Below are 16,926 nucleotides of genomic sequence, written 5' to 3'. Positions count from 1 at the left end.
CTTTCACTAATAATCTTACTTCTTCATCCCACCACTCACTACCCTTTCTAATCAACCCACCTCCCACGCTTCTCATGCCACAAGCATCTTTTGCACAATCCATCACCGATTCCCTAAATACATCCCATTCCTCTCCCACTCCCCTTACTTCCATTGTTCTCACCTTTTTCCATTCTGTACTCAGTCTCTCCTGGTACTTCCTCACACAAGTCTCCTTCCCAAGCTCGCTCACTCTCACCACCCTCTTCACCCCAACATTCACTCTTCTTTTCTGAAAACCCATACAAATCTTCACCTTAGCCTCCACAAGATAATGATCAGACATCCCTCCAGTTGCACCTCTCAGCACATTAACATCCAAAAGTCTCTCTTTCGCGCGCCTGTCAATTAACACGAAATCCAATAACGCTCTCTGGTCATCTCTCCTACTTACATACGTATACTTATGTATATCTCGCTTTTTAAACCAGGTATTCCCAGGTATATATATATATATATATATATATATATATATATATATATATATATATATATATATATATATATATATATATATATATATAAACCATCGATAGCAATCGGAAGTAGATTCAAAATCTTGCGAAACATTATGATCTTCCGTGTCTCAATCACAAGATATGAAACACTATCAGCCTCAAATTGCAGGAAATTATCAAACTTTCCCAGATATCATTACATCCCATTAGAACCATTTTCCGGCTCTACCTCGCCCACAGGAGACAGCATCGCTACCCCTTGCTTCAGCATGGTAGCGCCAGGAAAACAGACAAAAAAGGCCACATTCGTTCACACTCAGTCTCTAGCTGTCATATGTAATGCACCGAAACCACAGCTCCCTATCCACATCCAGGCCCCATAGACCTTTCCATGGGTTTACCCCGGACGCTTAACATGCCTTGGTTCAGTCCATTAACAGCACGTCGACCGCGATACGTTCCAAATCATTCTATTCCTTGCACGCCTCTCACTCTCCTGCATGTTAAGGCCCCGATCGCTCAAAATCTTTTTCACTCCATCTTTCCACCTCCAACATATATGATTTTCTTACAAAGCAAAGCACAAAAAGAAAAACTCCTCTTCTTTACTTCCGAGTGGAGCTACCTTCTTTGAGGCGATGTACATGGACCCATTACTGTTCCAGCCTGGGTCGACCCCTGTCTCTTCTTGCAGCCCCAGAAGCAGTTTGTATGTGATGTTCTTCAGCAGGAAGTCAGTCTCGCTCCAGTTCAACAGGTGCATCAGCCCAGCAGTGTGCCAAGTAGTCCCTGGAAAAGTATAAGATATATACACTTGCATCAATGTAAAGAACGGGAGGAGGTGTAGTACACAGCCACTTCAGTGTAGAGAACGAAAGGGTGTGTAGTATACAACCATTTCAGTGTAGAGGATGGGAGGTGTAGTACACAGCCACTTCAGTGTAGTGAACGAGAGGAGGTGTAGTACACTCGCTCATTCAGTGTAGCGAGCTCTCGGTGTCGCACAACTTAGTTCAGTGTGGGAGATACACTCATTCGCTTCAGTGTAGTGAATTAGAAGTGTATACACCCACAGAGTTCAGTGTAGTGTAGGAGATACACCCACTTGCCTCAGTGTAGTGAATGAGAAGTGTACACACCCACAGAGTTCAGTGAAGTGTACACGAAGTGTAGCAACCTCACTTCAGCGAGGAGGAAGAAAGTTTCAACACACTTACCTGGCTCAGTGGCGGGAACAAGAAGTGTAGAACACTGTATCTAGTGTTATCGCAGGTTCTATACACACACACACACACACACACACACAGTGTTTACACAGACAGCAACCATAAACTTAATTTGTATGACAGTATGGAACGTTCACAAGAGATGGGGGCCCCTCCATGAGTGTAAAACTGCCTCTCCCGTACTGTATAAACAAGTAATTAGGTAACCACACACGCAGTCTTCCAGCGAGGGATCCTAGACTTATGTATATACGTAGTTCCATTCTATGTATATATGTAGTTCCAGTTAACACAGTCGAAGGGGGAAGAACTTTTATGGGCTCAAGACTATACTCCCACAATGACAAATTTTGCATTCGTGTTATTTACACAAGGTACAGTAAGCCACAGTGTTAGGGGTAGACACATCATGTGAAGCAATTAGGAGGCTCTATCAAGCTTTACGTGTGTGTGTGTGTAAAACAACTTAAGAAAATTGCCAACAGCAACATATCTACAATGTTGAGGTTTTCTGCACGAACCGTAAAGTATAAACTGTGTGTACGGAAGCAAACGTGGAATACCTACAAACAGAGTGTGATAGTGTCCAGTCACAACCTGTGTGGTACATAGTCAAAACAGAGGAACCTGCAGGTTGTAGTGCATATACAGAGAGCGTGGAACACCTACAGTGTGAGTGTAGTAGGTACGTACCTGCAGTGTGGAACACCTACAGTGTGTGTAGTAGGTACTTGCAGTGTGGAACACCTACAGTGTGTGTAGTAGGTACCTACAGGGTGGAACACCTAAGTGTGGAACTCCTCCGGTATAGTAGGTAACAGTGTGGAACTTCTACAGTGTGTGTGGGTGTGTGTGCAGTAGGTAAAATCAGGGTGGAACACCTATACCGAGTGTTGTAGGTACCTGCAGTGTGTGTGTGTGTGTGTTCTAGGTACCTACAGTGTACGTTCTAGGTACGTACAATGTATGTTCTAGGTACACCTACAGTGTGGAACACCTACAGAGTGTGTGTGTGTGTGTGTGTGTGTGTGTGTGTGTGTGTGTGTGTGTGTAGCAGGTACCTGCAGTTAGCTTATGAGCCTCGAGAAGAATTGCGTTCGTGACCCCAAGTTTGGCCAGGTGGTACAGGGCACTGCATCCCACGATGCCTCCTCCGATCACCACCACGTCAGCCTCAGACGGTATGGAGGCCACGCCGGAGACATCCTTCTCCTGGACACAGAGATAATATTATTCTTTAAAACATAAATGATTCTCAGCATTAAAAAGATCTGCCATAATACTTCAAAGAACGACACGGGAGGGAAAAAGTACTTTAAAGTACTTTCTACTTTTAAGATGCCACGATCGTAGTACCAAAGTAAGTGATGGTAGATATTTCATTTATGATGTGTCTCTACTTCTTATCTCAACGGACTGTGGTTAGGGCAGTGGCCTTGTTGGACTACGAACCATCTCCGTGCTGTGCTACCAAGGGTTAGCCCGAGCGGTGGTCTGAAAAGCGGCGGAGGGGGGATGACTTTCAACACTTACCTTTTTAACTATTAAGTGTAGACACTGATCTTGTCTGATGAAGATCACTTCTCTATCCGAGTACTGACCTTCATGTGGTAACTTAGAGAGATATTCCTGACCTCGTCTTAATCCAGTAAGGACCTTGTCCCTATCCATATAACTTTCCATCATGTGGTTCGGTGTAGCGGTTTCTGACCTTACCTAAGGACTGACCTTTTCGGTGAAGTATAAGAACCCTGACCCTGAGTGTTTACCGACCTTTATGTTGGTTTTGTTTGGCACGCCCGTCGCCCCGCTCACCGCCCTCAGAGCCACAACACCATGCAGCCTCCTGCCAGCGTCCAGCACCTTCCTCCTCACCAGAATTGACGCCATCGTTCCCCTGCCTCACTGTGAGGGAGCCAGAGATAACACACATTGAGGTACCCGCCAGGTCTCTGTTGCCATGTCCCTACACTATATCCAAGATAACATGTACCGTAGGGAACCAAATCAGTGATAACCTTGACTACAATACGCTATTGATAACGTTAGATATGATAGCACACAACCATAGCAGAGTACTTCTAAAAGCCAAGTGATTACTGGAGTTGTCATATTAATGTGATTTGCTGTGGTGATCCTTAGCCGGTTCTTAGGGGCGGCAGTGACGACTGTGGTGGTGGTAGAATTGTGGTAGGGATCCTGATTGTCATCTTAGTGATGTGTGTGTGTGTGTGTGTGTGTGGTGGGAGATATTTCACTTGTTTGCTTTAAAGTGGTGGTGGTGGTGGTGGTGTATTATCCCGAGCAGTGGTGATGGTCCTATACGTGGCCTGGATGTTGGTAGTTGTGGTTGAAGTTGTGGTTGAAACACTGCCAGTGGTGGTACCGCTGCTTTTACAAGCAGATCAATGTGTTGGTATAATGGTTTGGGCAAACAATTGTGGTGGGATGATGGTGGATGATCGTATAGGTGATGCAGGTGGTCGTCAACCACTCCACCTCCTTCTGTATATAAGAGGTTTGAGATCACAGAAACAAGTCAGCCTCGATGGCCTTGCTTCGAGTTGTTATGGACAACCACATCGACCTTCTGTGTCATACACATAACGACCATTTCCCTCCTCGAACATTGCCATGGCGAGGCACATTGACCGCTCACGCCACAGAATTAATTTCGCTGATAGATTATGCCAACACTTTAAAAGTCCAGATCACGTCACAACTGTTAGAAGAAAAAAAACACGAACAAGAAAATCTTCAAGCGAAGGTTGATCTTATGTGCAGTCAGGAATAAAAATACGGTTACACTTGAATTCAACAATTCTACAACAGTTGTTAGGGGTAAGTGGGTACTGAAGAATATTTGCCGATTTTCTTGTAGACTTAATGATATGTCTTCCTTATGCCATATTCGATGATAGATATTCAAAATATCTTTACCGAAATAAGACAAACGAGCATAACTCACTACTTTGGAAATATTCTAAAGAGTAATTGCATCATACACAGCTCAGAAATGAGGTTTGGAAAACTGAAGGGACGAGTTTACTTCTACAAAATGTCATGTGGTTATGGAAGAAAACCGAAATAGAAAAAAAAGGGTCGACTAATATCGTCAGAAAATCTAAATAGACGCTCAATAGAAACAAACAAGAACACAAAACGAAAACAGACTCAAAAGAAAATACACAGACAAAACGAACCCAATTACTAAGATATCATTATCATGTTTATGAGAGGAATATCAGACTCATACACACTGATTTTCCTGTACTTGGACACTTTTGAAACACGAATGAACATAAATGATAAAGATTCGAAACGTACCAAACAATCAGACGAGAAATCGTGTGTGGATGTTCGCCAGCGAACGTTAATACTGTAATAACATTGTCGAACACAGAAACGATAACGAGATGTCACAGGAAACGCCAGAAGCGATCCACTACGAGGCCCTAAGCACGATAATTACCAGTTTGTGATGTACAATACGTGGAGGAAGTTTGGCACTCGAGGGGGCCCCATCTCGAGAATATTCTCTATCATCTTACACTTTAAATCATGCATCCTGTTATTAGTAATCATGTCCTTTGGCAGTCTACTTCACTCATCTACCACTCTCATACTACGTAAGTACTTCTTTCCATCTTTTTCCCCAAGTTTTTTGTTTAGTCTCATGTTATGTCCTGTGGGTGCTCTGTCCCTCCATCTCTCCAAGTTCACTGTCTACCATCATGATGTGTTGTCAAAAAGGTTGTGATTAGGTCACCCACCCTTCCTTCTCTCTTCCAAAAAGGACATATTCAAAGTTTTTAGCCTTTCCGTGCAACTCAGCTCTCTTGATTCTTTGTTACCCTCCTCTGGACCTTCTGCATTAGCTCTTTGTGCTTCTTTAGGTGGGGTGACCAAACATCAAAACCACATTCTAGTCTTGGTCTTAATTCAAATATGAACAGCTTACTAAATATTTCTTTATCCAAGCACACAGTATGTCTCCTTATCTGTTCCCCTGAAGATTACATCTTGTCTTATCGAGACCTCCTTTCACTTTGTCCAATCATTACTTTACTTTTTCTTGAATCGAATTTCATCAACCATGTACCAGACTAAATTTTGGAGTCTGTTTAGGTCCCACTACAAGCCGATGCAATCCTCCTCACTTTTCACTTCCAACATAACTTTTGCATCATCTGTACATATATTCGAGAGAGATTCCATACCTTCAGGGCAAGTCATTTGCATAGATCAGGAAGAGTGAAAGTCCCAGCACAGAACCCTACGTCACCCCACCGATTAATTGGACCTATTTGGTGAAGGCTCCTCTTACACGTGTCCTCTTTTCCTTCTACGATAATCTTCTATCCCATGTTGAAGGTTCTCCACTATTCCCACCTGGTGATACAGTTTCTTACGCAGCCTCCGACGCTGCTCAGCGTCAAATGCTTTCTGACAGTCTAGATATAAACGATCCACCCAGCCCTCCTTTTTGGTCTAAGAATTCGCTCTCTCGTAGAAATTTTAAGGGGTTTGTTACACATGACCTCCTACCCCTAAAACCATGTCGTTTCTCACTTAAGCAATTACTCCCCTATAGTAAGTAATCCATTTGCTTTTCGATTATCTTTTCTAGAACCTAAAAGATCATACTTGGCTGTAAGACCAGTCTGTGACTCTGTGCCCCCTCCCGCCTCCTTTTCATTTCGACAGTTATGGTGTTCGCTTCTTATCTAGCGTCACTGAACACACCGTCAGCACAGCGAAATTCCACCAGGACCTTGTAAGAATCGAGGAACTTTAGCTATTTGGTCAGCAATTTTTTCTAAACATAATGTTTGCCAAAACCTTCTCCCCATCTCACTGTTGTTGGAGCTACAGTGTCTTCCACTGTAATAACACTTTTGAACTTGTTATCGAGTTCCTCACGTATATCTTTATGTCCTAAATAATGATCATTCCCTACGAATCCCTTAGCCTGATTAGCTGATCCTTAACAGACAACAGACTCCTGATGAATTCATGGAAAAGTTTACTTTTTCCTCCTGCCTTATCAACAATACTTTCAAAGTCTTTCTCCTTCTTATCTTATCCATGCTTGCTTAGATCTTGAAAAATACTGGATGGCTGAAGCTCCGTCTACATATTTTCCACTGCATTATCTCGAAGCTCCTTTGTTTTTTTTTATATCTTTTATCAAAGACGTTTTCTTCCTCTTTCTTGTCATTTCTTCTGCATTTAGGACAGGATGTAACCACGTTCCAACTCCTTCATTGTAAATTCCATAGAACCTGTCTCCACAATGCCCTGGCTCCGGTTTACTGAACCATCTCCCAATCTACGTAAAAACTAAGTGTTAAAGCTAGTATACAAGTTTCCATGACTGCATTTCATGTCATGTTTCACCTCTACTTCTTTCACAGTCCTCATTCACCACACAATTGAGCATGACATGAACACCTTTGCCATCTTGCAATATGCCGAGGAGGAGGACCGAGGCAAGCGAACCGCATTACCAAGGTGTCTTAGACCACACAAAACACCTGTGCCACTCCACAACAAGTCGAGGCTACTGCATCTGGTGCAGCAGAGGCCCATCGCTTCTCCAACATTGTTGGCATCCACATACAACTCCACAGCCCACACGCTCTCCCACATAGTTGGCAGCAGTGTTTTCACACCACCGAGTTGCATAGCCATTACTTCAGCAGAGCTGAATGAAATGCTGCAAGATGGAGAAGGGAATGGATATCTGCCATGGAATATGGAGACAAACCATAAACCTTTTGTGAAGATGAGGACCACTCTCCAGTAACTTTGGTCGTGGATTCTACCAACATTTGTTCGATAGTGTTCTAATGCAATTTGTCCATTAACTTACAAAGGAAATAGATTTAGCTCTAAGTACAAATAAGAATCTCGTTGATAGTATACTATATATATATATATATATATATATATATATATATATATATATTCATTTTTTCATTTTGCTTTGTCGCTGCCTCCCGCGTTAGCGAGGTAGCGCAAGGAAACAGACGAAAGAATGGCCCAACCCACCCACATACACATGTATATACATACACGTCCACACACGCAAATATACATACCTATACATCTCAACGTATACATATATATACACACACAGACATATACATATATACACATGTACATGATTCATAGTCTGACTTTTTTCATTCCCATCGCCATCTCGCCACACATGAAATAACAACCCCCTCCCCCCTCATGTGTGCGAGGTGGAGCTAGGAAAAGACACAAAGGCCCCATTCGTTCACACTCAATCTCTAGCTGTCATGTAATAATGCACCGAAACCACAGCTCCCTTTCCACATCCAGGCCCCACAGAACTTTTCATGGTTTACCCCAGACGCTACACATACCCTGGTTCAATCCATTGACAGCACGTCGACCCCGGTATACCACATCGTTCCAATTCACTCTATTCCTTGCCCGCCTTTCACCCTCCTGCATGCTCAGGCCCCGATCACTCAAAATCTTTTTCACTCCATCTTTCCACCTCTAATTTGGTCTCCCACTTCTCCTCGTTCCCTCCACCTCTGACACATATATCCTCTTGGTCAATCTTTCCTCACTCATTCTCTCCATGTGACCAAACCATTTCAAAACACCCTCTTCTGCTCTCTCAACCACACTTTTTATTACCACACATCTCTCTTACCCTATTATTACTTACTCGATTAAACCACTTTACACCACATATCGTCCTCAAACATCTCATTTCCAGCACATCCACCCTCCTCCGCACAACTTTATCCATAGCCCACGCCTCGCAACCATACAACATTGTTGGAACCACTATTCCTTCAAACATACCCATTTTTGCTTTCCGAGATAATGTTCTCGACTTCCACACATTCTTCAAGGCTCCCAGAACTTTCGTCCCCTCCCCCACCCTATCATTCACTTCCGCTTCCATGGTTCCATCCGCTGCCAAATCCACTCCCAGATATCTAAAACACTTCACTTCCTCCAGTTTTCTCTATTCAAACTTATCTCCCAATTGACTTGACCCTCAACCCTACTGTACCTAATAACCTTGCTCTTATTCACATTTACTCTCAACTTTCTTCACACACTCTACCAAACTCAGTCACAAGCTTCTGCAGTTTCTCACATGAATCTGCCACCAGCGCTGTATCATCAGCGAACAACAACTGACTCACTTACCAAGCTCTCTCATCCACAACACACTGCATACTTGCCCTTCTTTCCAAAACTCTTGCATTCACCTCCATAACAACCCAATCCATAAACAAATTAAACAACCATGGGGACATCTCACACCCCTGCCGCAAACCTACATTCACTGAGAACCAATGACTTTCCTCTCTTCCTACGCGTACACATGCCTTACATCCTCGATAAAAACTTTTCACTGCTTCTAACAACTTGCCTCCCACACCATATATTCTTAATACCTACCACAGAGCATCTCTATCAACTATCATAAGCCTTCTCCAGATCCATAAATGCTACATACAAATCCCATTGTATTTCTCAAGTACATTCTTCAAAGCAAACAGCTGATCCACACATCCTCTACCACTTCTGAAGCCACACTACTCTTCCCCAATCTGAGGTTCTGTACATGCCTTCACCTTCTCAATCAATACCCTCCCATATAATTTCCCAGGAATACCCAACAAACTTATACCTCTGTAATCTGAGCACTCACCTTTGTCCCCTTTGCCTTTGTACAATGGCACTATGCAAGCATTCCGCCAATCCTCAGGCACCTCACCATGAATCATACATACATTAGATAACCTTACCAACCAGTCAACAATACAGTCACCCCCTTTTTTATTAAATTCCACTGCAATACCATCCAAACCCGCCGTCTTGCCGGTTTTCATCTTCCGCAAAGCTTTTACTACCTCTTCTCTGTTTACCAAATCATTTTCCCTAAACCTCTCACTTTGCACACCATCTCGACCAAAACACCCTATATCTGCCACTCTATCATCAAACACATTCAACAAACCTTCAAAATACTCACTCCATCTCCTTCTCACATCACCACTAATTGTTATCACCTCTCCATCAGCCCCTTCACTGAAGTTCCCATTTGTTCCCTTGTCTTACGCACTTTATTTACCTATTTCCAAAACATCTTTTTATTCTCCCTAAAATTTAATGATATTCTCTCACCCCAACTCTCATTTGCCCTTTTTTCACCTCTTGCACCTTTCTCTTGACCTCCTGCCTCTTTCTTTTATACATCTCCCACTCATTTGCATTATTTCCCTGCAAAAATCGTCCAAATGCCTCTCTTCTCTTTCACTAATAATCTTACTTCTTCATCCCACCACTCACTACCCTTTCTAATCTGCCCACCTCCCACGCTTCTCATGCCACAAGCATCTTTTGCGCAATCCATCACTGATTCCCTAAATACATCCCATTCCTACCCCACTCACCTTACCTCCTTTGTTCTCACCTTTTTCCATTCTGTACTCAGTCTCTCCTGGTACTTCCTCACACAAGTCTCCTTCCTAAGCTCACTTACTCTCACCACTCTCTCCACCCCAACATTCTCTCTTCTTTTCTGAAAACCTCAACAAATCTTCACCTTCGTCTCCAGAAGATAATGATCAGACATCCTTCCAGTTGCACCTCTCAGGACATTAACATCCAGAAGTCTCTCTTTCGCGCGCCTATCAATTAACACGTAATCCAATAACGCTCTCTGGCCATCTCTCCTACTTGCATACGTATACTTATGTATATATCTCTTTTTAAACCAGGTACTCCCAATCACCAGTCCTTTTTTAGCACATAAATCTACAAGCTCTTCACCGTTTCCATTTACAACACTGATCACCCCATGTATACCAATTATTCCCTCAACTGCCACATTACTCACCTTTGCATTCAAATCATCCATCACTATAACCCGGTCTCGTGCATCAAAACCACTAACACACTCATTCAGCTGCTCCCAAAACACTTGCCTCTCATGATCTTTCTTCTCATGCCCAGGTGCATATGCACCAATAATCACCCATCTCTCTTTGTCGCTGTCTCCCGCGTTTGCGAGGTAGCGCAAGGAAACAGACGAAAGAATGGCCCAACCCACCCACATACACATGTATATATATATACACGTCCACACACGCACATATACATACCTATACATCTCAACGTATACATATATATACACACAGAGACATATACATATATACACATGTACATAATTCATACTGTCTGCCCTTATTCATTCCCGTCGCCAACCCGCCACACATGAAATAACAACCCCCTCACCCCGTATGTACGCGAGATAGCGCTAAGAAGACAACAAAGGCCACATTCGTTCACACTCAGTCTCTAGCTGTCATGTATAAAGCACCTTAAATATAAATATATATATTTAATGGATTTGTATGTAGCATTTATGGATCTGGAGAAGGCATATGATAGAGTTGATAGAGATGCTCTGTGGAAGGTATTAAGAATATATGGTGTGGGAGGCAAGTTGTTAGAAGCAGTGAAAAGTTTTTATCGAGGATGTAAGGCATGTGTACGTGTAGGAAGAGAGGAAAGTGATTGGTTCTCAGTGAATGTAGGTTTGCGGCAGGGGTGTGTGATGTCTCCATGGTTGTTTAATTTGTTTATGGATGGGGTTGTAAGGGAGGTAAATGCAAGAGTCCTGGAAAGAGGGGCAAGTATGAAGTCTGTTGGGGATGAGAGAGCTTGGGAAGTGAGTCAGTTGTTGTTCGCTGATGATACAGCGCTGGTGGCTGATTCATGTGAGAAACTGCAGAAGTTGGTGACTGAGTTTGGTAAAGTGTGTGGAAGAAGAAAGTTGAGAGTAAATGTGAATAAGAGCAAGGTTATTAGGTACAGTAGGGGTGAGGGTCAAGTCAATTGGGAGGTGAGTTTGAATGGAGAAAAACTGGAGGAAGTGAAGTGTTTTAGATATCTGGGAGTGGATCTGTCAGCGGATGGAACCATGGAAGCGGAAGTGGATCATAGGGTGGGGGAGGGGGCGAAAATTTTGGGAGCCTTGAAAAATGTGTGGAAGTCGAGAACATTATCTCGGAAAGCGAAAATGGGTATGTTTGAGGGAATAGTGGTTCCAACAATGTTGTATGGTTGCGAGGCGTGGGCTATGGATAGAGGTGTGCGCAGGAGGATGGATGTGCTGGAAATGAGATGTTTGAGGACAATGTGTGGTGTGAGGTGGTTTGATCGAGTAAGTAACGTAAGGGTAAGAGAGATGTGTGGAAATAAAAAGAGCGTGGTTGAGAGAGCAGAAGAGGGTGTTTTGAAATGGTTTGGGCACATGGAGAGAATGAGTGAGGAGAGATTGACCAAGAGGATATATGTGTCGGAGGTGGAGGGAACGAGGAGAAGAGGGAGACCAAATTGGAGGTGGAAAGATGGAGTGAAAAAGATTTTGTGTGATCGGGGCCTGAACATGCAGGAGGGTGAAAGGAGGGCAAGGAATAGAGTGAATTGGAGTCATGTGGTATACAGGGGTTGACGTGCTGTCAGTGGATTGAATCAAGGCATGTGAAGCGTCTGGGGTAAACCATGGAAAGCTGTGTAGGTATGTATATTTGCGTGTGTGGACGTGTGTATGTACATGTGTATGGGGGGGGGGAGGTTGGGCCATTTCTTTCGTCTGTTTCCTTGCGCTACCTCGCAAACGCGGGAGACAGCGACAAAGTATAAAAAAAAAAAAAAAAAAAAAAAAAAAAAAATATATATATATATATATATATATATATATATATATATATATATATATATATCCTGGGGATAGGGGATGAAGAATACTTCCCGCGTATTCCCTGCGTGTCGTAGAAGGCGACTCAAAGGGGAGGGAGCGGGAGGCTGGAAATCCTCCCCTCTCGTTTTTTTTTTCTTTTTTTTAATTTTCCAAAAGAAGGAACAGAGGGGGGCCAGGTGAGGATATTCCACAAAGGCCCAGTCCTCTGTTCTTAACGCTACCTCGCTAATGCAGGAAATGGCGGATAGTTTAAAAGAAAAGAAAATATATATATATATATATATATATATATATATATATATATATATATATATATATATATATATATATATAGACACCCCAATCTGATTCTTCTAGGAGGATGAGCACTCCCCGCGTGACTCCTGTTTCCCCTTTTAGAAAGTTAAAATACAAGGAGGGGAGGGTTTCTAGCCCCCCCGCTTCCGTCCCCTTTAGTCACCTTCTACGACACGTGAGGAATGCGGAGAAGTATTCTTTCTCCCCTATCCCCAGGGATGTTTTAGTTATCTGGGAGTGGATTTGGCAGCGGATGAAACCATGGAAGCGGAAGTGAATCATAGGGTGGGGGAGGGGGCGAAAGTTCTGGGAGCGTTGAAGAATGTGTGGAAATCAAGAACATTATCTCAGAAAGCAAAAATGGGTATGTTTGAAGGAATAGTGGTTCCAACAATGTTATATGGTTGCGAGGCGTGGGCTATAGGTAGAGTTGTGCGGAGGAGGGTGGATGTGCTGGAAATGAGATGTTTGAGGACAGTATGTGGTGTGAGGTGGTTTGATCGAGTAAGTAATGATAGGTTAAGAGAGATATGTGGTAATAAAAAGAGTGTGCTTGAGAGAGCAGAAGAGGGTGTTTTGAAATGGTTTGGTCACATGGAGAGAATAAGCGAGGAAAGATTGACCAAGAGGATATATGTGTCAGAGGTGGAGGGAACGAGGAGAAATGGGAGACCAAATTGGAGGTGGAAAGATGGAGTGAAAAAGATTTTGAGTGATCGAGGCTTGAACATGCAGGAAAGTGAAAGGTGTGCAAGGAATAGAGTGAATTGGGACGATATGGTATACCAGGGTCGACGTGTTGTCAATGGATTGAACCAGGGCATGTGAAGCGTCTGGGGTAAACCATGAAAAGTTCTGTGGGGCCTGGATGTGGAAAGGGAGCTGTGGTTTCAGTGCATTATTACATGACAGCTAGAGAGTGAGTGTGAACGAATGGGGCCTTTGTTGTCTTTTCCTAGCGCTACCTCGCACACATGTGGGGGGAGGGGGTTTTTATTTCATGTGTGGCGGGGTGGCGATGGGAATGAATAAAGGCAAACAGTATGAATTATGTACATGTGTATATATGTATATGTCTGTGTGTGTGTATATATATATGTATATGTTGAGATGTATAGGTATGTATATTTGCGTGTGTGGACGTGTATGTATATGCATGTGTATGTTGGTGGGTTGGGCCATTCTTTCGTCTGTTTCCTTGCGCTACCTCGCTACCGCGGGAGACAGCGACAAAGCAAAATATATATATATATATATATATATATATATATATATATATATATATATATATATATATATATAATGTTGAAGCTGCAATAATAATGTGTGATACTAGAAGTGATCACACACAAATTACTTTCGAGGTCGCTTTCAACATTGTATCATAATATTGGTCAACAACAGTCACGAAAGGGGAAAAAAAATGCAAGATTTTAAACGCGCATATTCTGATGATCTTCCCATTGCTCTTAACAGGCAAACCTGAGATGATATGATCAATGAAAATGACATGAACGTAACTTTTAAAAAAACATTCGGTAAAACCTTCACAGCGGCAGAGGGAACATACACATGTGTGTCCATAATGAAGCCAGATTGTAGTATACAATCATACCTCCAAGTCATTTCTGTCACTACCTGCTCACACTAGACATGCCTCCTTGTGTTATGCTCAGTGTTTTGGATGAAAGCATTGCGCAAGACGAGGTGTGGCCCGTTGCCAGGAGTATAACTTAATCTAAGAAACGGGGTGACTGTGTTATCAATTAGGAATTTTCAAAGTATGTATGGATCATGGTGAGGTGCCTGAAGATTGGCGGAATGAACGTTTAGTGCCACTGTATGAAGGAAAGGGGGTACAAAAAGCGGGAGTTCAAACTACAGACATACAAGTTTGTTGAGTATACCTACCAAGTTGCATGGGAGGGCAGCTATCGAGATGATGAAGGCATGTACACAGCATCAGATTGGGGCATTAGTTTTAAAGAATGTATGAGAGACAAAGTAAGAGAAAGATAAGGATTTGTATGAGCATTTATGAATCTACAGAAAGAATGTTATAAGGTTGACAAGAGGTGCCTTGTGTCAAGTTTCGTGTAAATAAAGTATGGGAGGAAAACACAAGCAGCGAGATGTTTCCATCAAGGGTGTAAAGCGCCAGTACGAACATGTACAGAGGAGACTAGGGGTTACACAGAAATGTTTTGCATTGTGTTAGGTTTAGCAAGGCAGTGGGACATGTTAGTTAGGGAGAGCTTGGTAAGAGAAAAGCTAGAGGTGGTGAAGTTTTTTTACTGAATCGTGGAAACCAGCAATAGGGAGGGTGATGGGGCCGAAGGTTTTGAGAGTTCTGAATAACGTGTGAAAAGAAAGGCTGTTATGTAGGAGGGCAAAAATGGGTACATTTGAAGGTATATTAGTTCCATATTGTATGGATGCAAGGCAGGGGCCTTCGACGAGGATGTGCGGAGGAGGGAGGATGTGTTGGGAATGAAATTTCCGAGAATAATATGTGGTGTGATGTAGTTTTGATCGAGCACGTAACAAAAGGGTAAGAGAGATGTGTGATGATAAATAAAACACTTCTGGAGGTACACTATCCCAACACTACAGGAGCCTTCCTCTTCACAAGCCTGAATATCATCACTTGGTAAATGACAAAAGGTTTTTTTTTCTAGAGAGAATACAACATACTTGGAAAAAAAAATTTAAGAATTCATGGCGTTTGGAGTGACGGGGCTTTGCAACAACTCTTCCATGTTATACCAGCCCTTAAACCCGTGGACACAATTACACAAATCTTACATACGACCTCTGAATACGACTGAACGGCCCCGGAGTATGATAGGGTTACGAAGGGCGCGTTCATCCTACCAGGTGGAGGTAAACCTGAGAGTGGCAGAGTGAAGGACGCCCGACCCGGCTGACGCCAGCAAAGACACGCGAGAGTCTTACGTTATCTGCTATCTTACATGACCTTCATATCTGATATTCATTCTTCACATCCATGTTCCTCTTCCTCCTCTTCCTCCAAGGTAACAGTGGGTTCGAACCACCGAACTCACTCCTGTCTCTGACTATGGGCTTCGAACATGGAATGAACCGAACATGACCCCTCACCAATTTGCCACTTTCAGACAAATACAAACATATCATATTTTGCCGTCACTGCGCTACCCAGAGACGCACAGACACCTTCCCCCTTCCCTCCCTTCCGTAGACATCTGTAGAGGAAACCAACTCTCTGTTCCAATTCTATTCACTTTCTAATCCACTCCACGCGCCAGTTACCTACGCTTTGCCGTATTAAACCGTTTCCTATGAACGGGCCTTCTGTGATAACCCTGCTGTGGTCTGAATGTTGCCCTACCTTACAGATGGAGTGGGGTTAGTATGGAGACAGGTGTGGGGGGCAGAGTGACGACACAGATGTTGCCTGAACACGTCCCACACGATGTCGCTGGCCTGGGAGGTGATGACGAACTGAACTTGGCGATTCATATCCCCGCGCCCGACCGCCCGGCTCGACGCTCTCATTGGTCCACCGAGCATATCGCGAGTGTAACAGTCGTATCAAGATGTACTTTACGTATTTATTAAACGTGTACGGTATCTTGGGCCCCGCCATGAATCAACGGGATAGCTGGATATCTTTACTTATCTATCATGGATTATGATAGGCATTCGTAACACTGTATACAACACAGATACTTGAGGTTACCGGCACCTCTCATACTGAATGGGGAAGATGGTCTTGTAAACAGTTTGTTTACTTACGAATTTAGTAAGTGTTAATCAGTCTCTTGTAAATAGTTTGTTTACTTACGGATTTAGATAAGTGGTAATCAGTCTCTTGTAAACACTTTGTTTACTTACGGATTTAGATGTGTCAATCAGTCTCTTGTAAACAGTTTACTTACGGATTTAGATGTGTCAATCAGTCTCTTGTAAGCAGTTTGTTTACTTACGGATTTAGATGTGTCAATCAGTCTCTTGTAAGCAGTTTGTTTACTTACGGACTTAGATAAGTGATAATCAGTCTCTTGTAAATAGTTTGTTTACTTACGGATTTAGATAATTGTCAATCAGTCTCTTGTAAACAGTTCATCTCTTTACTTACAGGTTTAAAGAAGTC

The 16,926-nt window shown here is 42.9% G+C and overlaps 1 protein-coding gene across 2 annotated transcripts; it reads right to left on the bottom strand.

The window, feature by feature from the left end:
* Positions 1 to 1,050: 1,050 nt before the first annotated feature.
* LOC139765024 (sarcosine dehydrogenase, mitochondrial-like) lies at positions 1,051 to 16,319 on the bottom strand. Of its 2 annotated transcripts, none has more exons than XM_071692099.1 (4): positions 16,162 to 16,319; positions 3,497 to 3,628; positions 2,785 to 2,935; positions 1,051 to 1,286 (listed from the first exon to the last, which is right to left on the bottom strand). In XM_071692099.1, the coding sequence occupies exons 2-4, from the start codon at positions 3,611 to 3,613 to the stop codon at positions 1,066 to 1,068; spliced, it is 489 nt and encodes a 162-aa protein (XP_071548200.1). In that variant the 5' UTR covers positions 3,614 to 3,628; positions 16,162 to 16,319; the 3' UTR covers positions 1,051 to 1,065. The 2 variants fall into 2 exon arrangements, with proteins under 2 accessions (XP_071548200.1, XP_071548201.1); XM_071692100.1 differs by lacking the exon at positions 16,162 to 16,319 and adding an exon at positions 7,178 to 7,286.
* Between the last annotated feature and the right edge of the window lie 607 nt (positions 16,320 to 16,926).

The sequence above is a fragment of the Panulirus ornatus genome, chromosome 52, assembly GCF_036320965.1.
Source record: "Panulirus ornatus isolate Po-2019 chromosome 52, ASM3632096v1, whole genome shotgun sequence".
NCBI classification, from domain to species: domain Eukaryota; kingdom Metazoa; phylum Arthropoda; class Malacostraca; order Decapoda; family Palinuridae; genus Panulirus; species Panulirus ornatus.
This window is presented reverse-complemented; position numbering and strand designations above follow the sequence as displayed.

Coding starts and splice junctions, on each gene's coding strand:
- LOC139765024 (XM_071692099.1), bottom strand. CDS start 3,613: ATGGCGTCAATTCTGGTGAGGAGGAAGGTGCTGGACGCTGGCAGGAGG. Junction 2,936..3,496: donor CAAACAAAACCAACATAAAG/GTCGGTAAACAC, acceptor CTCTGTGTCCAG/GAGAAGGATGTCTCCGGCGT. Junction 1,287..2,784: donor GGCTCATAAGCTAACTGCAG/GTACCTGCTACA, acceptor ATACTTTTCCAG/GGACTACTTGGCACACTGCT.